The sequence below is a fragment of the Micrasema longulum genome, unplaced genomic scaffold (genome assembly GCF_059751315.1).
Source record: "Micrasema longulum isolate JH-2025_06_02 unplaced genomic scaffold, ASM5975131v1 h1tg001190l, whole genome shotgun sequence".
Taxonomy (NCBI): Eukaryota; Metazoa; Arthropoda; class Insecta; order Trichoptera; family Brachycentridae; genus Micrasema; species Micrasema longulum.
The window spans coordinates 216006-241936 of record NW_028278377.1 but is presented as its reverse complement, the minus strand read 5'-3'; the positions used below and the strand labels follow the sequence as shown (position 1 = coordinate 241936).

Sequence of the window (25931 nt, the reverse complement as noted above, 5' to 3'; positions counted from 1 at the left end):
TATTCGGTTTATCTATGAAGTGCCCTATGCATCATCGGGTGGAGAAAGGGGAGAGATGATGATGACCTACTTGATATTTCAAAATTAGTAGAAGAATTATATGTAGGAAAATATGTGAACAAAATTTGGTGGTGGTTAGCGGCTTTAGCTACCGTGGATGAGTACCATTGATTGATTTATGGGCTTATAATGTGTTGTGCTAACAAAAGTATCAGACCTTAAGAAAGATTTGCCAATAACGACTGATAATCTACATCCAATAAAATCTAAATTAATATATCTACTGTGTTCAGAGCAAAGGCTTCAAACCAGATTTTTTTTACAAGTGGTTTCATTATTTCAAATGTGTTTTGCGTAGGTCTTATTCACATTCTGAAAAGGATGTGAACTGTAAACATCTATTAATTTAAATCCTTTCGCCAGAATGTGTATAAGACCTTCCAAACTGGTATTGAAACAATAAAACTGTTTTTTTTAGAATTTTGGTTTAAAACCTTTTTTGCGAACATGGTCGATGTTAACTTGATTTACTATAAAAAAATCAATTACCTTTGTTCAAAATCTACTAAAGGATATTTCCTATTTACGAAAAAAAGGGATTATTAATATACATGTACTATGGCCCAGCAAACTCCGGTGGCAACTGTCATCAAGCAGAGGTGATATGGTTGGCTTGGCCATAAATTGCGGATGCCTCTTGAGAGCCTTAACCACGCTTGTTTACTTTACAAGACATCAGGTTCACGACGTCCTGAACGTCAACAGTTCATGTCAGAACTACGGGACGCGAACCTGACTTGGGAGGGTGAACAGGAGTTGGCAGCCGACAGAGATGCCTAGAGGATCTTCATGGGCACCATATGCTCCAATTAGGGAGTGGACGTGGAATGATGGTGATGATGGCGTTTAGGAGTCGTAACAGTTAATAAGACAATGAAATATTTCATTACTAATAACATCTTGGATTCATCAAAGATAAAAAATAATGTGAATAAAATATAATTGGCAATATTTTGGTTTTATCATAAATAAAAGCACAGTCTATGTAACACATTTATTTACATAAATTTTATCAGGTCACAAGTTAAAAATATAATTAATGTTAAAGTAATAATACAAACACAAATTAAATTACCATAAAATGAAGAATATCATTCAAAATATTTTTTATATGTATAAAAAAAAATAGAAGCATTCTATATCTGTAGACATTAACAAAATACTACAATTTTAAATAAAGCTTTAAGTATTACAATATAATAAATAATATTTTACACACTCCAAGTACATATCTTGTCTTATTATAAAAGATTTAAAAAGTTTATTAATTAAAGCAGGGGTCTCAAACTAAGGCCTGCGGGTTAACACCGGACCACGAGCACCACCGATTTGGCCCCGCCACAGTTTATTTTTAATATAAATCACTCGAAATAATAATCAGATGTTTTGATTTAAAGATCAATTAAGAAACACAATACATAACTGAAATACGTTATGAGATTGAACTAATTATCTGTAATTATTCTGCTACAAGATGGTGTTGTATACATGGACTTTTTGCAGTGAAAGCACTCCCTCCACATAACCGAAAACCGTTTTAAAGATTGGGGGTCTCTCTATCTCCTTTCTTTTTTTGTACTTTGACCGCAGTAGTAAGTACCAACTGAATTTGCGGACGGAGTGGAGTCCACCCACCCTAAATCTGCCTCATTTGATGGCTAATTCCGAAACAAAAAACTGCACCTAATTCAGAAATACAGTATGTTGGTATGATGAGCTAGCTAGACTTTGGCCATCGGGACTTAGTGAAGGACTCAGTGTGGCCCTCTACCTAAAAAGTTCGTGGAGACCCCTGTGTGCGTATTCATAAATACCAGACGCTTTGTCCATTCGGTATGTTTCGGTCCTGTTTGGGATGTGTTGGAATCACTCAGACGCTCGTTATTAATTAGCGCTATTCAATTTCTTAATGCCCCAAAATCGCCGCCCGAGTAGTGCCTGCTAATGTTTAAAAAGAAAACATTCTCGTTTTCATTGTAGTATCTCGGCTACCTCATAAATGATCTTCAAAAAAAATGTTTTTTTTTACTCAGATGCATAATGCGTCGGGTATCTCCATCTGACATGTCTGCTATCTATAAAGCCACTTTGGATTGATTCCGAAACATCCCGACAGAATGACGTGTCTGATATTTACAAATATGCACCGTTTCATAGTAACAAACATGATATACGCCTTGCTGGGTGGTTTCAGCCTTGTTTACAAACATTTGAACATACTCGAAATATTGTTGATCAAATATGTAGTGTCTTTGAACAATGAAAAACATGAAAATTAAAAACATTTTCTCCGTGCTGGATTCGTTGATACTTGTGATAAATTATATTTTTTATTATAAAAATTAAGTAACTAAGAAAATAATTGTACTAAAAATTGTAAAAGAATCTTCCGAGCATCTCACTCCATTAGGGAGATAGCAGAGTTTAATAAAATACATCATGTAAATATTTTTATATGTATAAAATAAGTTTGTTTTTACTTCTTAAAAATACATACATTTAAATTTTTGCTAATTTTAGTGGTCATCTGATAAAAACGTTTTCAGCTCTCAACAGTTTTATAACATAGAGTATGTAATAATATTAAAATTATTCATGCCAATTAATTAAATGACTTTCACCTGGACAGCAGCGACGATTTTAAATAGTTGAATGCAGTTTCCGCAAAAGAAAAAAAACTTATGCTGAATCAGCCTGCGAAACCACAGCCTTAAGAAACTTGGGAATGTTATCAAAGTTGGGTGATATGGCCCTTTCGAGCCAGAATTCCTTATCCAGCCCATCTGCGTAGTCTGGCGATGATAAAGTGTTGATGGTGAAAGGAACGAAGGCGATGTGATGCTTTATGTCGAGAAGGGTGTCAAACTTGTCAATGTCGGAATCCAGTTGTTGCATTAACTTGTGAGGAAGTTTGTTCATCATCAGACCTTGATATCCCCAAGTAATGGACTTGCCATACCAGAGACAGTTGACAAAATCGGTGCTGTAGCTCTCGGCAAGTGTAATTTGATACTTGATCATTTCCTTACCGTAGCAAGCTTTAATTTTTCCATAAATTACACGATATCTGTAACGATAATGTAATATTTAATTATTAGAGTTTTTAAATTCAAATGCAAAGTGGCCCATTAATACAATAACTTATTAGTAAATAATATAATATAAATAAATAAATATCGACTCCAGAACCTCTAGCATTATACACAAATATACTACAAAATTGGTCATTTAATAATACTGAATATTTCCTATGATTAAAAACCGCTGTAGCAAAACAAGATCACTACATACGTTTACAAAAATATTCAATAATACCTAAACAATTAGTTACTTACTTGAGAAAGAGTCCCAAAATGCGGTTAATGGAGTAAGCATTGTGTGAACAGAGAACATTGTAAGCCAAACACGTGGGAACCACACTCCACAGTGGCTCATTACATTCCACTTGGAGATCGGCCATGGCATCATACACATCCAAGAAACAGTGCCGTAATGCTATACTTTCTGAAATATGTAATAAATTAAATATCTTTAATATTTTTTCCAATTTCATTTCATTCACATTCAAATGTATGTATTTCAATGCATGTTCAGTACACTTATTTTTGAAGCACTTATATGACTTATTTTGTCATTACGTTGCATTGGGGAAACAATGTTCTATGTAGATCCGCGATTTTTTTTCAATTTCACTTTCAAACCACCGAACAGGACTTGCCAAGTATTATTATAATCGAACTTTCTTGTTAAGGTATAATATATTAGTTATCTCTTTCTCACATATAACTGGTGTGTATAATGCTTCCTCCCTTGCATAGTCTTAAGTCAAACGGTTTTATTTTAAAGAAAAATAGCCCTTATGAAGAGGTGTTGAAAGACTAAATTGCATTAGGAAAGCTGCAAAATTTAACAGTAATCGTAAGTGTAACTTTTCCAACTTAAATCTAAAATTTGGGGTAGTAAAATTAATGTTTTATCTTTGCCCGCGCAAGCTCGTGTAATCCAGTAGTAACCATTTCGGCCAATAGAGGCGCACTGGCTCGCTGTATAGATTGAAGTTTTAACTAAATATGATGTAAATTTACTAACGCAAGAAATGCAAACGATGGCTTGTGACATATTTTTACCTAATAATAATGGAACATAAAACATTGCTTTCGATGTAAAAAAAAATTGTAAGCTGCAAATAATCCGCTATTAGGAAAATTCGCCCCCGGTAGGTGATCCTGTGAGCATCTACATACGTAAGGAAGGCCAGCACGCCTATGTGTTACAATACACACACCTCTTTTTAAAGCTTTCCCAGACAAATTAATGCCAGGAGAATAATTTTGAAGAATCTGCATAATCAGTCTAGTTTTGACTTTTCAAATGACAAACGTAATAATCACAAGACACTTTTAAAATAAAAAAAATATTGGTGGTTGCTCTGAAATGTTATTAACAGCATTTTTTATCTAAAAGTATCCATAATCAATGGATTCGCATCAAATGCAAATGTTATCATATTGTGTGAATAGTAAGCCTCCAATAAAGCAGAAGTATCACTCCAAATTTTCTTAGAAAGTTAGTCAAATCAAATATATATCGGGTTTGGTTCTGGGCACAAATTGTTTCTATGCACAAATCAGGAATGTGCATAAACTACTACGTTTTTATGTATTCAAAACATAATAAATATCTCCTACTATTAGAAGGGATTAATCATATTACTGAAATGTGTCTTTATACCTGGAAATGTGTTGAGAGACTTCTCACAGAGCTCGTCGATAAACATAGAGAAATTGTTTAAAATTTCAACATCGTTGATACGTGTTCTACTCAGAAACAAAAGTTTTCTTTTTGATGTCATCATTTTGTGCTAAAATATTACATAAATAAAATTATAAACTTAAAATTTATAGTAAATGATTATTTAAAAATAATTTTAAATACAGAAATAAGTACTTACTATGTTAATATACATTTTCTTTAATGTGTCTAGTATTGTACACCGGTACAATATGTCGTTGGTTAAGAACAAGGATTCAATATATTCTAGAATTAAATCATATAGCTCTTCGAAACTTTCAAAACTTAGCCACTCCAACAGTTCCAGAATCTGTGAAATTAAAATAGTTGAACAGTACAGGCGCTTCAAATACGATACATATTTTAGTTGCCTTTTTTAATTTTTGAATATTTACCTCGTTAAAATAATCAGCGCCATTCCAACTGGATATAAATTGAGATAAAAATCTGGATACAACTGGAATACCTTGTTGCAATCGTATTTGCAACATTGAAACTCTATTTAGGAAGTGAGTCTTCTCATGGACTGTCAAGTTGGTTTTACTCCTGAGGAAATCTGCAAATGTCAGCCATACTTTAGTCTCGTTAGATTATTAAAAAATAAGCGTATATAGAGCAGTATTTAACAGGAAGAAGTGTTGATGTCAATGATAGACTGGTATGTATTAAGTATTGATTTTACTCACTATTGTACAGGGTGTGGTAAAGAGTTTGCGACAGTCGTGACTGCGACTGTGGATCTGAGAACTGCAGGATGTGCAGTCCAGCATCATTCACCAGTAGGGACAGTATGTTGGCAGGAATCATTATCTTATTACCGTAATGGTACACGAGCAAGTCGTGTGTACTGTGGAAAACATTCAAAATTACAAAGTAATGGAAACTTGCAAATTAAAACTAATTTAATATACATATAAAATTTATACAAATTTCGCAGATGAACATACTCAATTTTACAATTCAAAACTATACAAATAAAACAAAATATTTATGGCATTAAATTGGGCAGCATCCTGCCAGGAACACAATCGCTTGATATTAAAAATCCTCAACTCACTCTTCGATGCACCTGAACTACTAAAGTCTATAAAGTTAAATATCGCAACAAGAAAATTTACTTTTTCACACTGAAACCATACAACTAATTATGGTTTTCACTCTACCATACCCAGAATTCTCAGATCTGCTGACAAATAACCCAATTTTGATTTATTTGATAACAAGTTGTCTTCTTTTATGCGATCACTGAATCAAATTCAACAATAACCATCTCTCTCATCTCTCTCCTCTCTCCCTTTCTCTCCATTTCTATCATATGTTTAATGTACTGTCGTTAAAAATGCCCACCGGGCATTTAAAAAAATTATGGATTCATAAAATACGTCCCTACCTACTTACGGTATGCAATTTTTTTATAATAGATACAATTCACTCAAAATATAAATATGTGTAATTTTATAAACAAGAAGCGTGTTAATAGGGTATATTTATTAACTATCAAAAACATAGTACAGTTGGAAAGTTTAGATATTAAAAAAATCCAAGCATAAAAAAATGACTTGGTATAAAAAGTTGGGAATTCTTGGATCCAGAATTATGAATTTATTACTTTTTAATAATATTTTATTTTTATTATTAATTTTCTTTTTGGTGTTACCAGATTCACCCAAACGACGTCGATCGATGTCAACAATCTATAGAAAAATAAGACCAACCGATGTCGAACGATAGTTCTTACTAAACCAAATCAATTTGCTTAGTGAGGAAGTTCAGTGGATTTTTAACATTTATTAATAGACTATCTAAGCCAAAAAAAATAATATATTTTTATGTATCGTATTATCAGTGCTATAATTTTTTAAAGTTTTATCATTCTGAAATTACTCTTTTATTAATTTAATTTTAGCACTGAACTACCTCATCATGTGATTTTTACCGATTCGCCATCGATTGATGATAGATCGATCGTCGATCAATGTAAAACGACTCTTGTGAGGGGCGACTTGCGCCAATGAGGAACTTCAGCCCTACGGGAAATTGGATACAAAAAATGTTTTCTTACGCGGGGTAAAAATTAAAGAATTAAATTGAATCGCAAAGCTTCTTGAAAATGTACAGAAAAAATAATAATAAATATTTTGATAAAAACGCACTACTTTAAATGACGTCACTGGTTCATGTGAATCAACCTATAATCTAAGGGCTATGGAAGATTTCCGGTCTGCTTGTCGTTTCTGGACCAATGGGAAGAACTGAATGAGAATAAGCGGAAATGAACCTCTGACGTTACACGCGGAGTTATTTCAGAAATACAAAACTTTGAAAAATCGTAGCGCCGATAATACGATACATAAAAATTAAAAAAAAATTTTTTTGACTTAGTTTAACAGTCTATTAACAAATAAAAATTTTTAAAAAAACCACTGAACTTCCTCATTATCAATCGATGGTTGATCGATTCGCATCGGTTGATCAGCCATCGCTATTACACCAATGGATCCACGTATATTGATGACATCGGTCAGATGATCGTGGTAACACCCTGTTATGTATTATAGCAACACTGAGTAGGTACTTGTCTGGATAAATATGATCTGTGCATAAGTGTAAAGTCAAAGTGTTTTTACAACAATAATAAAGAGTACTTGATAATGACCCAACATGGGATAACTTAGTGTATCATTAATTATTCAAACATTACATTGGCGACGAGGAAAATGGCACTAAGATTTAGTGAATATGGCCCAGGTAAAACCTGGAGCCATTATATCGACAGATTTTGTTTTGCTCTGGAAGCAAATCAAATACTAGAAGAAAATGTCAAAAAGGCCAACCTGTTAGCAAACTGTGGAGAAGAAACCTACGACCAGTTAGTAGCGTTAATATTACCTAAAAACATCAGAGAAGTTACATTTGAAGAAATTCTGCATGTATTAAACAAACACTACAATAAAGAGCCTAACGAAATCATACAATCTTACAAATTTCACAACCGGCAACAGAAAGTTGAGGAGTCAATAAATGCCTACATTATAGAGTTAAAAAAAATAAGTAAGCATTGTAATTTCATGGATTTACAAAGGACATTAAGAGATAGATTGGTTTGCGGCGTGAATGACAAAAATTTGCAACAAGACTTATTAACGAGAGAGAAATTAACTTATGAAAGAGCAGTAGAAATCTGTCAAGCTTTTGAAAGTGCAAAAAGGGGCTTGAAGACAATACATCTTTCAACCTTGAGCAGTGAAGATAATAGCGAGCCGATGGAAATAAACAAAATAAGTGTGAATAAGAAAAATAATATGCAGATATATGAGTGTAAACATTGTGGAAAGAAACATAGAGGCGAGTGCCGTTTCAAAGAGGCAATTTGCAGGTTATGTATGAAAAGAGGACACATACAAAGAATTTGTTTTAAAAATAAATATAATAATAATAATGTAGAGGAAAACGGCGATGACATGTGTGGCGTGTATCATGCATGGGGGAGTGCAAAGGTGACTCCATATTATGTAACACTCGGTATAAACGGAGTCAAGGTGGATATGCAAGTAGATTCAGGAGCTAGCGCATCCATCATAAGTTACACATATTATCGAGAGTTGTGGCCAAAGAGAGGACCTGAATTGAGGCCCAATAATGCCAAACTCCAAACCTGGACGAAAAGTAGATTAGAGATTATGGGAGAGATGTTGGTAGAAGTCCAATATAATGGAAATAAACAGATGTTAACTCTGTTAGTAGCAAAAGGAAGTGGGCCGAGTCTACTTGGACGAGCATGGTTTGCAGACTTGGGAATCACAGTTGAAGGAATTCATGAGATACACAATATCACAACAGACAGACTGCTTCTGGAAGATATAAAAAAAATGTATAGAGATATGTTTAATGAAGGATTGGGAAAGTATAAGGGACCGAAAGTGTCAATACAATTACTAGAAGGAAAGTCTACACCCATATTCATGAAATGTAGACCCACACCACTGGCGCTAAGAGAAAAAATTAATACTGAAATAGACAAAATGACGGAAGATGGAATATTAAAACCAATAACATATTCAGAATGGGCGACGCCCATAGTACCAATTGTTAAACAAGATGGTAGTATAAGATTATGTGGGGATTATAGATGTACTATCAACAAAGCAACTAATTTAGATACATATCCTTTACCCACAATAAATGAAGCATTATCAACAATAGCGGGAGGTAAAATCTTCACAAAATTAGATTTAGATAGAGCATATTTGCAAGTGGAAGTGGATGATGAGACAGCCAAATTGTTAACATTAAATACACCTAAGGGACTATTTACAATGCATAGGTTACCTTTTGGAGTTAAAACATGTCCGGGCATATTTCAAAGATTAATGTCCACATCACTAGCAAATATAGAGGGCGTATCAGTTATGTTAGATGATATATTAATATCAGGAAAAGATTGGAATGAACATAATCATAGGTTGGAGAAAGTGTTGAAAATCCTACACCAGAATGGACTGCACCTTAATGAAAAAAAATGTTTATTTGGAACAAATAGAGTTAAATATCTAGGATATCTAATTGATGATAAGGGAATACACCCAACGGAAGAGAAAGTAAAATGTATACAGGTGGCACCAACACCTCGTAATACTAAGGAACTTAGAGCATTTTTAGGTTTATATACATTTTATGAAAGATTTATTCCAGAAAAATCAGATACATTAGAGCCATTATACAGATTGTTAGACAACAACAAGGAGTGGAAGTGGACAAAAAAGGAACAGAATGCATTTGAAGAAGCCAAAAAAAAATTAACAGGAGAGTGCACCTTGGTTCATTATGATAGTAATAAGCCTTTGGTATTGTGCTGTGATGCAAGTGAATATGGTGTTGGAGCTATTTTGTCACATGTGATGCCAGATGGAAATGAAAAGCCTATAATGATGGCATCTAGAACGATGCACATACATGAACGAAGATATGCTCAAATAGATAAAGAGGCATTGGCGATAATGTTTGGGGTACAGAAGTTTCAGCAATTTCTATATGGAAGAGATTTCAAAATAATAACCGATCATAAGCCTTTGTTAGGTATTTTCAATGCAGAAAAACGAATGCCAGAAGTATTATCACCTAGAATGTTGAGATGGGTTTTGACTCTAAATAATTATAGTTATTGTATTGAGCATCGACCGGGAAATAAGATTGGCAATGCGGATGCTTTAAGCAGATGGCCGGTAGAACAAGAAATAAAAGAACCAGGAGATCCAGCAGAAGTCTTACTTTTGGAAGATACTCCAACAACATTCCCATACGATTGTAGAGATATTGCGGAAGCCACTCGTAAGGATAAAGTGCTATCAAAAGTATATTATAACGTATTAAAAGGATGGCCAGAAAACGTTGAACAGGAAGCCAAAGTGTATCATAAAAAAAGGGATGGATTATCTATTCAAAGAAACTGCTTGTTGTATGGTAGTAGAGTCATCATACCATTGTCAATGAGAAGCAATCTATTAAAATTATTACATGAATCACACGATGGCATCGTCATATCCAAAGCAATAGCAAGAAGTTATTTCTATTGGCCAGGGTTAGACGCTGATATTGAGAAAACAACGGGCAGATGTGATATTTGTCAAGAGCAAGGAAAGCAACCTAACTCAATCAAACATCAGTGGATTACACCAAGTAAACCATGGGCAAGATTGCATATAGACTTTTTTGGACCTTTTGCAGGTAGGCAGTTTTTAATTTTGGTAGATGCCTACAGCAAATGGCCAGAAATTAAAATTGCTAAAGACGTATCAAGTAATACAGTAATTGCTACGTTAAGGGATATTTTTGCAACGCAAGGGTTGCCAGAAACTTTGGTATCTGATAATGGTACAGCATTCACATCGGAGGTATTTGGTAGCTTCCTAAAAGAGAACAATATCAGACATGTGAAGACAGCACCTTACCATCCAGCAACGAATGGACAAGCAGAGAGATACGTCCAAATCTTTAAATCAAAGTTAAGAAAAATGAGTAATTTACCATGGTCTGTAAAGTTGCCGCGAATATTATATAATTTGAGAACGACACCAAATACAAGCACAGGGAAAACACCCGCAGAAATGTTAAATAAAAGACAATTTAGAACAAGATTTGATAAGTTTCATCCACATGCAGATATTACTAAACAGACATTCCAAAAAGAATATAATCAAAATGTGGAAATACGTGATTTTAATGTAAATGAAAAAGTGTGGGCCAGACAGTACGGAAAGTCTAATAAATGGAGTAAAGGAGTTATATCAAAAATTATTGGTACGTCTAATTATGAAATAAAACTAGATAATGGCGACACACAAAGAAGGCATGTAAATCAATTAAAACATGGAGAAGACAATGAGGTCCAGGAAAATGCCAGAATGGAGGAATTTAAACCTCAATATAGTAGAGAAGAAGAAGAAGAGGAAGATGATATGGTGGAGATCCCTCCGCAGGAGAGGTGGGCAGATATTATAGGAATTCCAAGCACCTCAGAAGAAGCAAACATGCAAGCAGGGAAGGCATTGAAAAGAATGCGAAGTATAGAAGAATCGGAGGTAGCCCAAGGTAGTGACAAACTACCAAGAAATGAGGCACCGGAAATTTATATGAAATGAAGAACATTTATGTTATGATTTATTGTTTTATTTGTTTATTGTGTTATTAGATTATGGTTAGCTTGTTACTAACTTAAATGGAAAGGTATGTTATGTATTATAGCAACACTGAGTAGGTACTTGTCTGGATAAATATGATCTGTGCATAAGTGTAAAGTCAAAGTGTTTTTACAACAATAATAAAGAGTACTTGATAATGACCCAACATGGGATAACTTAGTGTATCATTAATTATTCAAACATTACACACCCTTACACTAGTATTATTTGCAGAAAATTACCTGGTAAAATCGAGGCACTTTTTTTTGTCCCCATCTCTCATGTAAATTGTAGATCCAAGCTGGAGATAATCTACGTCAGGTAACAAGTGAATGGTATTTTGTTTCCGGAAATTTCTCTAAAAGTTATAAATAAGAAATTAGATGATATTATAAAGTAAAATATACTCGCAAAGTAAAATTATATTAGATTACTTACTGTTCCCGACTCTCCAGTCCACCAGGTCAATCTATTTGAAGGTGAGAGATTTAATTGAATATTAGAACGAATCTGAAAATTCATAGAAAAAATATATTTTACGATAAAAGAAAATGGAGATAAGAGTAAATATTTTTGCAAACAAAAAAAAAAAATTCCTTTATTTTACACGAATTTTATTTTTAAAAAACACAACTTATTAATTTAGTCAAAAGCATGCTGCAAATGATTTTTTTGTTAAAATATAATAAAGGCATACCTGCGCAACCTCTAGGCGTTCCATCAACAGTTTGTTTGGTTTGGAAAAGGTGGTATTAGATGAAATCATCGGAACATCTTCGGGAACACATTCCGGCCGATAAGATTTAAAAAGGCTCAAAAGCACAAGGAGACAATTATAATGCTGAAATAGTCCATCGCCAAATTAATGAAAATAAACAAATTGGGTCAGCAGTCATAAAATATTTATAATAAATAAAAAGGGATTAATAAGACTCATTTTAAAAATTATGTTTGGACATTATTGCCTTAGAAAGGGGCACAGGTCGATTTATAACTTGTAGAACTTTTTGATATAGAGTTTTAAAACTACATAATATGAATGTTCTGTTTAAGTAATATTAATAAATGTTTAAGTCAGTAAACATCATTGTTAATTAGTTAATTGTTTTGATAGTTATTGAGATAAAATATACATACCCTTGGGGATCTTTTAGTCTCTATTAAATTGAGAATACTGATTACTTTTGTTCTTCTAACATCGTAAGACTTTGTGAAGTTGTATACTAATTTGCTGGCTGCGAACAACTAAAAACAACACTCATATATTCAATTTAATTTTGTACCTACATATTTGAATAAAAAATAAAATTCATTTGTTTTAAAATGCCTAAACAAATAATAATACAAAATGACCCACGAACATTATGAAACTATCAGTTGATGGGAAGTTGGGAATATTTAAGGGCATTTTTACGTATGCTTGAATTACATAGTACAGTACTCTCAATTCCACTGCTCTCAACAACTACTATAATACAAACAGCTACTATAATAAAAATAGTTGACACTATTGTTTACTCTATTTCTAATTTTTCTTCACAATTTTCTAATATTTGTTTGTCTAATTTAATAGTTCACCGGGTTGCTATTTTCTAGATTTCAGCAAGGTTAAACATGTTGAAAATTTAGTCAACAAACATAATTTAAAACGAAAATGAAATCAAACTGAAAGTAAGTTTGCAACTTCAGAATAAAACTGTTTTTCTTATAAAATAATATTTTTTTTTGGGTAATTTGCATACATACACACTATAATCTGCCATTTTCAATAATTGGACACACGCTTGGTTTTCAAAATGGCAAATTAGCGAGAGAGCATTGGACATAATGTTTTCTACCTCAGCAGCTACATAAAATAAAGCAGACGCAATATATTATAGACAATATGTCAATTAATACTTACTAGTTTATCATTGTAGAGTAAGAAAAAGAAGAATTCGTAATATGGATCAAGAACCTCTGTATTAATGAGGTTATAGTCAAGTAAACCTGCAAGATAAATACAAATTATTAATCAATTCAGGTTAGAAAATAAAAATTCAAAATTTCGGAGTATATATTTTTTTTTCATTTTACTGCCCAACACAGGACCACTGTTTTAGTTAATATTTCATGGCGATTTTTCCAAGAATCGAACCCAGGATTTCAGGTGAATGCTTGACGGTGTACGAACAATGAAGCCACCTGTTCATAGGACCGAGTCTTCACGGCTTGCTGTAGAAGCTCAGAGAATAAAAAAAGGAAATAAAAAGATGGATTATGGACCTATCCGATCAGTTAGTGTAAGATTTTATTTAAAATATAGTATGTTGAATATCCACTGACTTAACTGAAAAAAAAAGACTGCCTCGATACAGGGTTACCTAGCGAAGCATGTAATTAGAAAACAAAATATTTTGTACAAAAAAAAAACTACTACAGGGTGTAGGATTGTGGACTCTTAATCCTTAAAGTCAATATTAAAACGCACTTTTAAAAATGTGGATCCAACGTATAATGTTAAGAATATTCTGGACTGATATGATAACCAACAATGCAGTATAACTTAGAGCTAATACAAATAGAGAACAGTTCACTGTTTGACCATGTGTTGAGAGGTGATAGTCATACTTCAGCCGGTCATGAAGACGAAAATCGAGGAACGCAGAGAAGTCCAAAGAAAACAGGTTTCCCGGCTTCGAAACATCTGAGAATCGACCAGGATTAGAACTGTGGAGGAGCTGTTTCGCACTGCTCAGGATAAGGCGGCTTTCTTCTAAGTAGTCGTTAACATCGGGGGCACCTGACACGACATGAGACGCAAAAGTAACTTTGGATACTAACCTGTCAACCAATTCAATGCAGCAGTGGTTCTAAAATTGTATTCCTCTACAAAATGGTTATTTAAAATCCAATGTATTACAGCGAGGACAGTATTATCGGCTACTTTTCCTTCGGGGATCAAACAATAGCCTAAACTAGACCATTTTGTAACAGCTGAAAGATAACAAGTATTTATGAACGTTCGGCATGAAATATATGTGTATAAATACATACGTAATAACTCTGAAAAACTTACGGATTTTAATTTTGAGCCACAAAGTCACAAGCTCGTGTAATATTTCATTTGAAAACCCTTTGCGTACGGCACAAACTTGTAAACTATTAAAAATGTCATCAAATTTTAGGGCAGTAAATCTAGCACCTCTATCCAAATCATGTAAATATTCTAAGGCATTGTCAATTTGCGCCATGGCGAAGCCTTTTCTATTTTTTAACACTCGTCAACAATATTTCAGTGAGTTTTCCAAAACAAACCGAATTAAAAACAAACACCTCAAATTTCAACCACAGATTAAAGGTCCGTTAAAAATCTAAATTCAAATAAAGTTTTTTTTAAGTGCGAAGGCAAAAAGATCATTATTGAATATATTCAGCCAGTAAAAGTGTATCATAAGAACTTACCACCATTATTGTGATATATAAAAATAAAATAATCTAGTAAAAGTGTATCATAAAAACTTACCACCATTATTGTGAAATATAAAAATAAAGCATATTATTTGTAAACATAATATTATATGGGGTTATATGTTTTTCAACTGAAAAATGTTTTTTTTTGTTTTTGTAAAAGGTTATAGCAAAAAACATGATTATGCTAATTGAAAAGTTAGCAAATTTAGTAGTTTAAGAAAAAAGATTTTTTATCATTTACTTTATCATTTGGTTTTATACTATAAATTATCATTGTTAAGTTTTCAAATTTGATTCGACGTTATGCAGTATTTAATTATTTTTCGGCATTATTTGATTATGAATGAAAAATTAACATAAAAACGGCTTTTTGTCGCATTTAATGTTTTAGGTCTTCATATCAAATGAAAGGTAAAACATTATTTTTTAAGATTATTGTTTTATTTATTGTTCTTTTTTTTTTCGTTTTTAATGGCCTTTTCACCTCTTAATGTTCATACAGTCTTTTAATGTGGAATAACACCTCATTAAAAAATCTGAAAAATAATTGAAGGCACACTTAAGTAAGCATAACGACTAATTGATGACCATTTAAAAAAAAAAAATATATCGTTTTTATATGTACATAAATATATGAAAAGAGAAAAATTAAATAATGGTCGATTCATTCTTGAAATACATTTTTTCCGTTTCTCTTTTCTCCCAACCTTAATGGAATATTCTAGCTAGTGTCAAGTGTTATTTGTTTCGAGCATTACTATTAACACATGTGTAATATATTTGTATTTTAGAGCAGTGGTTCTTAAAAGGTGAACCCTGGCGTTCCGTGAAAGGGTCACAGGAGTTTCGAGAGAAAACCAGAAATGGACATTGTTTATTGAACTTCAAAAAATCCTTAAGAGAATATTTCCCAGAAAAGTTATCGGACATCGATTGTGCTCAAAATACATTCGCAAATCAAACCAAACCATCAATATTGACTGGGTCGGAGTATAAAAATTGGATCGACAATAAGAATTCATCCTTTTTAAAACAAACATTCGAATCAGCTATTTCAAACTTAAATGACTTTTGGATTGGACTTTAAAATGCATACTGAATACCTAACTTGCAGTCGTTGAGAAAGCTATTATGGTCCTGCTTACGTTTGTATTAACTTTACCTTACTGATTTGAGACTGCCTTTTTAAAAACAAGTTCCGAACTTGACTGAATGCCGCTTTAGATCTCCATATTCAATTGTTGGACAGTAAAACTAATTTAAGTGCTATTATTAGTAAAACAGTGAAAAAAAACATTCTTCACATAAAATACGCGCAGTTAAGATTTTTAATGTTTAATTAAATATTTAATTTCAGGCCATGCCTTTGTAGGATTTTTTTTGTGTTTATGTAATAGTTTTTTCTTGTATTTTGAACTTATGTGTACGTATTGTAAAATGCAAATAAAAAAAATAATAAATAAAATTTATTAGTCTTTATTTTCAAGTCGAACATTACAAAACGCAAACAATAAAGTATCATATGGGTCCTAAAGATAATTTTTTTGTCGAGGTGGTGTTTTGCCAAAAAATGGTAGATCAATATGTATCAGGGTTCTGTAACCAAAAAAATGGAACCGCTTCTTTAGAGAATAAAGCACACAGAGTCCACTTTTTGCCGTTCTGATGTTTAAAATGCAGAAATTATCGGAATAAGCTATTTTGTACATGAATAAAACGCCGAAATTCACCTTTATCAAAAAAAGATTTTTTAAGCTGAAATAAAAATCTGATGGTTGCTTTGTTTTAATGCAAAAAAACACCAGTAATCCCAGAAACGCTATTTTAATATGTATTTCTGTTTGCAAAGTAATCGTTATTTTACATCGTAAGTTCTTCATAGATTAATTGAAATAATTTATTTGGTTAAAAAGTTATGTTGTGGAAATCGCACAATCACAAAATTTTGTTTCCTCAACATTTCGTTCAATGTGACTACCGTGGTTTATTTTTTAAGGTACAGATATTTACACGTGTTAGTGTGTTAGTATTTAAAATTTTGAACACTTTACTTTACAACATATTTACAGCTTAACAGCATTGATTACTATATATTTACAACAACAAAAAAGTTTATTGGTTTGGGACATGAAAGTTAAAATGCAAGTGGAGGGTAGAACGTTAACTGATGTACGTTCGGATCAGAACTCGGCATAACAATAATTAATGGGGCATTAAAAAAACGTCTTTTAGATCTTCTTCCGGAAGCTGACATGCGCACATGGCAGTCCGTTACAAATGAGTTCCATGTAAGATGAGTGTCCAAAATTACTCCCAAAAACTTTCTGAATCATCAACAGGCCTATCTCATCTACGTGGTGAATTTTTATGGTTAGGATTTTTCACCGTCTAGAGAAATTTATGGCACTACTTTTATCAGTTGGCAAATCTAAGCTATGTTCCACAAACCAATTTTTGATGTTTCTTATACCAAATTCTTCGGGTCCTTCCCACTTGGATACATGAAATTTTATGGCGTATTGAAGCTAACTTGTCTCTGTAGGAACAATGTCACTGATTTATTTGTTAAATGTGATCGTCTGTTTTTTCTGAATTTATTTAATAACATCAATAATAAATAAAAATGATTTACATGAAAATAATATTACCTAGTAGTATGCAAACGGTAGTTAGGTACTGTACCACAATGACTCTGGCTGCGTGTAATATAAACGCTAAAATAAACGCATCCCTTTATTATTTCGCATCCAAAGCCGAAGTGTCAAAGATGATCGGATTGGCGTTTGAAGTAAACAGTATGGAGGCTTGCCAATTCTTTCTCTCCTAAAATAAGCCTTATCCTTTTTAATGGAAATTGTGATAGATTGATGTTCTGAAGTAAAAATCCAATAATGTGGCCCATCTTACTTGACATGACTCGGGACGACTGTAGACGGACGCTTCGTCGCCTCGGTAAATATTCACTCTTTGTACAATTCTTCATATTCATTTTTCCCTCCTTTACTGTTGAAATGCCAGTGGTATATTTATGTCTTAAAATGAGCAAATCATTTTATAATATGATGCTATATGATATAAAATGGGTTTATTTTGTATTTTTATGCAGAATTAGAAGCATATTCAAGTATGATTAGCGTTTTTCGAGCTCAGGGAGCCTTGGCAGATGACAGAAAAAAATTGCTAGAGGATCTCAGAGGTGCATTAAGCATTACAAATGACCGCCATACGGCCGAAGCTCGACGAGTTTCGAATGATGAACTACTTTCTACCATCGCTGAGCAGTAAGGATTTTATTTATTGGTTTATAATTACATTTATTGAACTATGATATTTGCACAACTTTGGTTATGTGATTGAAACTTATAGTTTTAGCGGATTTCAACTGTGACATTTGTATGCTTTAGTTATGTGATGTAAACCTTAAGCTTTTTTTTCCATTTTTTATTAGATTATCTGGTCCTAATACTGGATTGGGTTGGGTATGTGAAGGTCGGAGAAAAATACCTATTCTACCCCGTGGGATCCCCCAAACCATGTACACAGAGATAGCTGACATAGCGGCTTCCATGGCTGCCAAAGAAAATGAAAAAATGGCAGAGAATCTGGCTTTAGAACAGCAAAAAGCTGTACCGGTATCTCCCAAGAGTCCCGTTAGTGGTATGGATCAGGAGATGGAGGTGGACGAATCTGCAGCAGCTACAGGAGATGATGTCAAACCCGATATAAAAACCACTCCTCAAACAAACTATCCCCCTGTCGTTATGTGGGATAATTCCTTAAAGGTAAACAATTTTATTAGTTATTGAATTTAATGAATCTTTTCAAAATCAACATTATAATAATTATGCATCACAATTTATCTGTATTTAATCATTTGTTTGTTTTGTTTTACAAATAATCTTGGCAATTTATCTACTGTTGATAGAAAAAGTCAACGATTAATTTTAATTTAAATATTATTTATTTAAAAAACATTTGGATAAAATGATAAATTGTTTGTATTTTAGTTAGCGGCCGAAGAGGGCCCTCCGCGCAAGAGAAGTCGGCCTGACACGACCCCCCGCATTCCCCCTGCAGCCCCCGCACCACCCGCTTCCTCCGCTAACCGCGCCAATCACCAAAGATACCTTAACATATCTCAGATATATTCTAGTTATTCTAAAACTCCCGGTAAGTATTAATCTTCCAACACTTTACTCACACCACTTCCAACATGTCCATTGTTCCTTGGTTTTTGACTGGCATAGATAAATAATGAGTTTCAATTGGTTCTGTTATTTAAACCATCTTTTAAGCTTTATTTAATTTTGGTATTTTTAAAATCACGCGCATATTCTAGCTTGATATTCTTATATTACATATTTGAACCAATATTATTGCTAATAAAATTTAAAGAAAACTTGATACCTAGTTCACATATGTCCTCAATATTTTATGTACCCTCAAAATCCATTAGAAAACAAAAAATGACTAATATTATTTTGTTTTATTTTATTAATTCTACAAACTAAGCATTCAAAATATGTAATATATATATCTATCTCTCCAACAGCTAAACAAGCAAAGCAATCTGGAGGAAAAAACTACAAAATGCAAGGCAACGCAAATCATGGCCACACTCCAAAATCTGTATGGAAACCGCGATCTGCACACAGCAAGAATGCCAAACATTCGGGACAAGTTGCCATTCCACACCACCGTGTACGTAGCGGTATCAAGTCTCCAACAGATCCTCACATAGCCGGTTCCCAGGCTCTCAACATACAGAATCCAGTGGATGGGAATAACCTCAAATCGCAGACTTCGGGTTTCCAAGCTAACTTCGCACAATCTATAGCCAAGGGTTTTAATTTAGAGGAATCAATCAGCGATGCGAAACAGTCCGGCAGAAATACACATTTATTGGAATCTCCAACTATGCAACTTCTCACACAACCTCCTACACCTCAAGAGACCGTAGCTCTACCTTCTTCGGATGAAATGTCTCCCATCTCCACTATCATCAACACTCAGATGGACTCATCTCCATCCATCAACAAGGGTCCCCAATCCGTTACGGGGAAAGCTTGTCACTTGATAATAAAGAAGAAAGGTGACTCGTTGACAGAAAATACTCCTTCGTCCCCCAAGATTCACGTGACTAACATGCAGATAATTTCCAAGCCTTCTGATATGGGCGGTATTAAAGTATTACAGAATCGCCAGGTTGTGGTAGCTCCTTCCCAGAACACTCCGCAAAAAATGATAAATTCTAGTGGAAAATTAATAACTGCTAAGTATGTACAGCAAATACCCCCTAAATCCCAAACTCAACTTAATGCCAATCTCGCCTCTAAACCTATTACGCCATCCGAAAAGGTTCTTTTAGTCTCTAAATCTATGTCTTCCACCATTTCTCCGAGCCTCCTTCAGAAGAGTCTTAGTTCTACTCCTTCAAAAAACATGATTCTTTCGGGACACAATACCCATCTAATGAAGGACATTGACGGTAGTACCCAAGTAAATAAAAATGCAGAGAGCGATGGGACAATTTCCAAAATTATTCCTGTCAGTAATTCTGAAATGAAATTATCAACTAAGACATTCGTCCTTACTCCGAAAAGTTGTCAAAAGATGGTAATTTTACCAGCAAAATCTGGTGGGAAGGGCTCTCTTATAGGACAATCAGTCCCCCAGTTACAAGTAAAGGGAATTCCGGGCCGACAAACTACCATGAAGTTAGTTCCGGCAGGAAACCAAATGTTGAATAGCCAAAATAAATCCAGTAATATAACTATTGTATCCAAAGCTAATTCCAATATATTAGCAACTAAAATTATTTCCAAAGACACTCTGACACATATCAATATGCCAACTTCTGAAAGTTCACTAAATAAATCTCATCACACATCACATGTACAAATAGCTCCTAAACCCAAGGGACAAGCTATTATACGGCCTGTAACAGCGCACACTAAGAGTAACTTAGTTGTAGTTCAAAAAAATAATTCATTAAGTAAAGGGGCCATAGCTTTCTCTAAAAACACTAACGATCTAACCAAACTTATGATGGTAAACAAAGTGAACCCGGTGACGTCTACGCCTGCAAATGTGGGCCCCGAAAGTGAAGTGAATTGTGCGGACATCAACAAAAACACTGGAAATGTTATAGTTCTACAGATGAGCAACGAACAGTTAGAGCGAGCGGGTACACTGGGAGACTTTCTGGAGGGAGATCAATCCGCTCAGGACAGTGCGAATATTTCTCTCGGAGTTAAGCAGGATCATCCCATTATTACTGAAGATACCCCGGTACTATTCCACTCACAATTAGGAGACCAAGTATGTAATACAGATTCCATGGAATCTAATCCCGATACTATTATGAATATAGTCAATATTCCGAATGCTCCCGAGCCTGAGGAATCCTCTACCGATCAACAGCCCTTGCCCAAACTAGAATCTTCCGAAAATAAACAACCCTTGGAAACTACAGCATCATCCATCGTCACGGATTGGGATATGGACATAGAAAATACTTCCGATAAAGACAAGTCGGCAGAAATGAATAAAATCGCCCTCGAGTTAGAAATGTCTAGTGACAGCGAAGATGAATATCTGGATTCGTCGCAAGATGAATCCAAAAAAGATAAAAGGGACTCGAGAGAAAATGAATCTTTACCGAGAAATACAGGTCAGTTTATTTTTCATATACATTGACAAAACTAATTACCATATTTAACATTTCAACTCACATTTTTGCTTTAATATTAATAATCGTACCATTTGTGCATGTTACTATCCGATTGTCTAGGAGACTAACATTTCACCCTTTCCCACCTGTTACACTAATACTTTTGTTGTAGATGAAAGTAATGCAATATTTCAACAACATAGCTCTATAACTCAGACGAGTAGAACTCTGCTGAGTCAACTCCAAGATGAGGGTTCATCTAGTAATGATTCTTCTTTTGTATTGGCAAAAAATCTAGGAAAAAATTTTAATTTGCAATCAGAAAACGTGGCTCCAACCGAGGTAGCGGAGAAGAAAGCAGATGGAAACCGCCTAATAGGAGACACTCAGCGAAAGGGGCAATCTCGAGCGAGTCGGGTGGACATCTTCAGTACGGCCATTGCCTCTGCGGATATTAACCTCGACACCTTCGAATACATGGATGATGGAATGATGTCTGCTGACGACATCTTCCAGTTGCCTGGAGACCAGGTGAAAAGAGAATCACAGGGGCCACCGACTAAACCAAAGTCCCATTCCACATTGGAGCTGCATCAACTGTTAGCAGATGACAATATTGGTATGTATCATATGTATATTTTACCAAAACCCTACATAGAATGTGTTTAAATACACTCAACTTAAGGGTTGCAATACAAAACAGAAAATATATGTAAGAAAACACAAACATAAAACATATAAAATATAAGTGCAATCTTAAGAATACCGGGCAATGCTTTTCACTGAACTCTTTCGACAGAAATTGTATTCTTAAAATATGTGCTATGCAACTTAAGTTACTCAAATAAATGTATCATCGTCCAGTGGCGAAAAGACCCACGTAAATACCTAATACGTATCTCTTAAGACAAACTTTTTTAAATTGCTTTTTTTTTAAATTTGTAGTATATCCGATAATGAATAGTATTAAATATTTTATTAACGCTGTATAAGTATTAGTATTACAATAAAAATATTTGTTAATTGTGACTAGTTCTCTGTGTCTAGACAGATGAAGAATACAAGTGTTATCGGCTCGATAGCTGCTTTCGGGTAAGAGTCCTTAAAAAATAAAGTATAGATATACGTCCACCTCATAGTGGTTGGCGCATTCTCCTATCGTGCTTGAGGTCCTACACAGGTTTGATTCCTGGTAGTCTAGACCCGATCACCTTATTTTCCACAATATCATTTCTCTGATATTGTGGTTCCGTTCTTTTCACCACTGGCCAAAAAAGTCTCAGCATGATTAGGTATGTAAATCAGAACCTTTAATCAGTTTATGTTGAAAATCTACATAATCAGAGCATGTATGAAAGTGGAAGAAGAAGAATTGTACATCCTCTGCCTACCCCTACAGAAAAGGAGAGATGTTAGCACGCACATGTAGTAAATATGTAAACAGTAAATATATATGTATGGTACATTTATAAAGTTTATATTTCAATTGAAAAAATTGCGGTATTTTTTTTATATACATTGTATAGGTAAAGAAGAATGAGGTTAGAGGTCAACAAAATGTTTTACAGTTCTACAAAGATATACAAACTGTTTTTATCAAATTGCTTTATGTGCATAGTAAAAAGGTAAAATCTCTTCATTCAAATTCAGAATATCCTAACATTTTTCGGTCAGTTCTTCTAACAAGCCAATCGGAAACAATTTAATGGTGTGTGTGCTCTATGTTGCTTCCGTTTGTATTCTGTTTATATGTAAGTGTATTTATGTCACCCATAAATTATGTAAATTTCAACAGTTTATTGGCATTGTGTGTAAATTATTATAAAAGACAATATTCACTCAGCGTAGAACTGTTACTATGTACATCGAATTGTATTTTGGAAATTACATAATTTTTAAAAAAATAATCTTTATTTAAAAAAAAATCCATGTAGATTATATTTATGTATTTGTAAATTTTGGATACTTTAAAACAGTACATAGTTTCTATCATGCTGGTTTTATGTGTTTTTAAAAAAAATAAGTGTTAACATAAATTAATTTATAACTTAATATTTTTATGTAAATAAAAGATACCCAAGGTATACACTTGTATCAAAAAATATCTTATGTTTCGTATATAAACCACCATTCATCAGAAGTGTTTTTAACAGAGGATTTTAATAAAAGTTTAGTCATTTAATTTATGAACTATATTATGTACCTACTGTAAATAAATTATGGGGAAAGAAATTTAATACAGTGAAACCCTCTTTTTACGTTTTTCAAGGGAGCGAGAAAAAAGTGTAAAACTGGGGAAAACGCTAAAGTGAGGAAATGAAAAATGTATGGAAAAAAAATCGGAATTACATAAAAATTAAATTGATTTGCTACACTAACGTGTGAATATACTTCCAGAAAAATAGTAAAAACGGTGATAAGTGGAAATTGACAATATTTTTTTTTACCTATTTTCAATGATTTCACTAAAAATATTTTTATATTAAAAAAAAAAAATATTATGTAATCTGTTTTTTTATTTGATTTAAAAACAGCATGTTAAAATTATTTTAATAAAAAAAACGAAAATAGAATTTTGAATTTGCATAAAATAACATACAAAAATTTCTCCACTAAATGTTGGGAAATTTTATTTATATGGTATCACTTTTTTTTTCTATGGCATCAATAAAAACAACTGTCATATAGATCGCAGAAAAATTGTTTCCACTTTTACGACAACTTTTGAAATCATATTTTTTATAACTTTAAATATTTCTATTGTTATGTTTTAAACATCTTAGTTTAATGATATTAAAACTTTCTTTTTTTTTGTTTCTAACCGTTTGTCAACTGTGTATCATGATTTGTACAAGCCAAAATGACGTTTTTGTTCAAATGAAAACTAAGACACTTTAACAAAAAGATAAATTACACTGCACCTGCTTTGAATTTAGGTTAAGACAATAATTTATCCTTTATTAGTTGTTTTCCTTTTTTTATTCATCATTCGCGTGGCACGCGCGGTGGCGCGCGGGCCGCGGCATCATTATTACGACATAATCTTGGCTTTTTTTGACACATCAAATGAATTCCAATAAATTTTAAACGTAAAACCGGGGTTGTAAAAATTGTTAATTGGGGGAATATTTGTATGAGAATGTATGAAGAAAAATGAGCCCTGAACATTTCGGTGTAAAAGCAGGAAAACATAAAATCGAGAAACGTAAAAACGAGGTTTTACTGTAGTTTAAATTTAGGACTTTCAAAAATAATCACTTTTTTTATTGAATATGCGCATTGTAGGTTTGTATATTGTTTAAAAAAAAAACTTTTTTCATTCATAGAATGAAGTTATTGCATCTTTTAACTTCTGTGCGGCTATGATTTCACACGAGTCTACATAGATTACAAGATAGAAGAAGAAGAAATACATATTTCTTGTTATAAATATCAAGGTGTTTCTTTGATCCTAGGGTACACTGTAAATATTAAATAAGGACTAAATAAAATTGGCAATAGAAGGAATAACCCATTAACTAAATCATTTTAATAAATCCTTAGCATGTAATGACAGGTATTACAAAAAATAAGTTATCCATAATAATAATAACTGTTTCAGATGACGGTGAGAGGCTAACAGATCTGGAGCCTTGTGCAGAAAGTGGAGCCATGGAGTGAAGATGGTCACCTATGTTATCCCTAATATGACTGTATATAATAGGTTAAGTCCAAGTGAGGTCATGAACTCGCAACAAATCATTTCACGTAGACAAATCAACATTTTTTACTTGTTACACTGATCAGTTATAGTGATAGAATTTGCGTGTCTTGTGTATATATATACATAGTAAAGTTTTGTGTTTTCTTATATAGACATAAATGGAGACGTTGATTCAGATACATTGGTATTATGTGAATACAAACACTTGCATGATTGGACACTTGTTAATAAATGAAATTGTTGCACTTTCATGTTTGTATGTACATAGGCAACTGCTGTCCCTGATCCTACTTATCTCTGGGTATTTTCACTTGTTTTTAACTACTTATTTTATTGATAAACATTTTTTTAATAATTTTTTATTATTGTAAAAATAATAATGTTATCACACTGACAAGAATGCATTTAGAAGTATTATATTTATGTTAGGAAGTGAAAGGAAAATATTGTGAGCTGTACACTATCGGATGGAGTCGATGATCATATTTTTATTATCTGTGTTGAGTGCGGGAAGAAGCATGTTAACATCTAAATGTATATAATGTAATCGAAGAGAAAATGTTACTGTTACCGG

The 25931-nt window shown here is 33.2% G+C and overlaps 2 protein-coding genes across 5 annotated transcripts; one reads left to right on the top strand and one right to left on the bottom strand.

Annotated features, from left to right (window-relative positions):
* Positions 1-1052: 1052 nt before the first annotated feature.
* Positions 1053-14873, bottom strand: LOC148276583 (centromere protein I-like). Its single transcript, XM_088234060.1, has 13 exons — positions 14587-14873; positions 14352-14504; positions 13432-13517; positions 12666-12773; positions 12226-12369; positions 11967-12038; positions 11771-11886; positions 5538-5698; positions 5247-5407; positions 5012-5161; positions 4792-4921; positions 3396-3564; positions 1053-3127 (listed from the first exon to the last, which is right to left on the bottom strand). The coding sequence occupies exons 1-13, from the start codon at positions 14759-14761 to the stop codon at positions 2740-2742; spliced, it is 2013 nt and encodes a 670-aa protein (XP_088090186.1). The 5' UTR covers positions 14762-14873; the 3' UTR covers positions 1053-2739.
* Positions 14874-17736: 2863 nt separating this feature from the next.
* LOC148276582 (uncharacterized) lies at positions 17737-25605 on the top strand. 4 transcript variants are annotated; one of them, XM_088234066.1, is made up of 7 exons: positions 17737-17933; positions 18088-18262; positions 18430-18763; positions 18989-19151; positions 19534-21654; positions 21977-22273; positions 25256-25605. In XM_088234066.1, exons 1-7 carry the CDS (start codon positions 17873-17875, stop codon positions 25312-25314), a joined length of 3210 nt encoding a protein of 1069 aa, XP_088090192.1. In that variant the 5' UTR covers positions 17737-17872; the 3' UTR covers positions 25315-25605. The 4 variants fall into 4 exon arrangements, with proteins under 4 accessions (XP_088090192.1, XP_088090191.1, XP_088090190.1 ...); XM_088234065.1 differs by having other exon boundaries at positions 21953-22273; XM_088234064.1 differs by having other exon boundaries at positions 21827-22273.
* Positions 25606-25931: the final 326 nt, after the last annotated feature.

Excerpts from the sequence above, each read along its gene's own strand:
- LOC148276583 (XM_088234060.1), bottom strand. The coding sequence starts at position 14,761 with ATGGCGCAAATTGACAATGCCTTAGAATATTTACATGATTTGGATAGA. Across the intron at positions 12,774-13,431 it reads TACTCTACAATGATAAACTA|TTGTTCGCAGCCAGCAAATT; the intron begins GTAAGTATTAAT and ends TGTTGTTTTTAG. Across the intron at positions 12,039-12,225 it reads AACGCCTAGAGGTTGCGCAG|ATTCGTTCTAATATTCAATT; the intron begins GTATGCCTTTAT and ends ATGAATTTTCAG.
- LOC148276582 (XM_088234064.1), top strand. The coding sequence starts at position 17,873 with ATGTGGCCCATCTTACTTGACATGACTCGGGACGACTGTAGACGGACG. Across the intron at positions 18,263-18,429 it reads CTTTCTACCATCGCTGAGCA|ATTATCTGGTCCTAATACTG; the intron begins GTAAGGATTTTA and ends ATTTTTTATTAG. Across the intron at positions 22,274-25,255 it reads GTTAGCAGATGACAATATTG|ATGACGGTGAGAGGCTAACA; the intron begins GTATGTATCATA and ends TAACTGTTTCAG.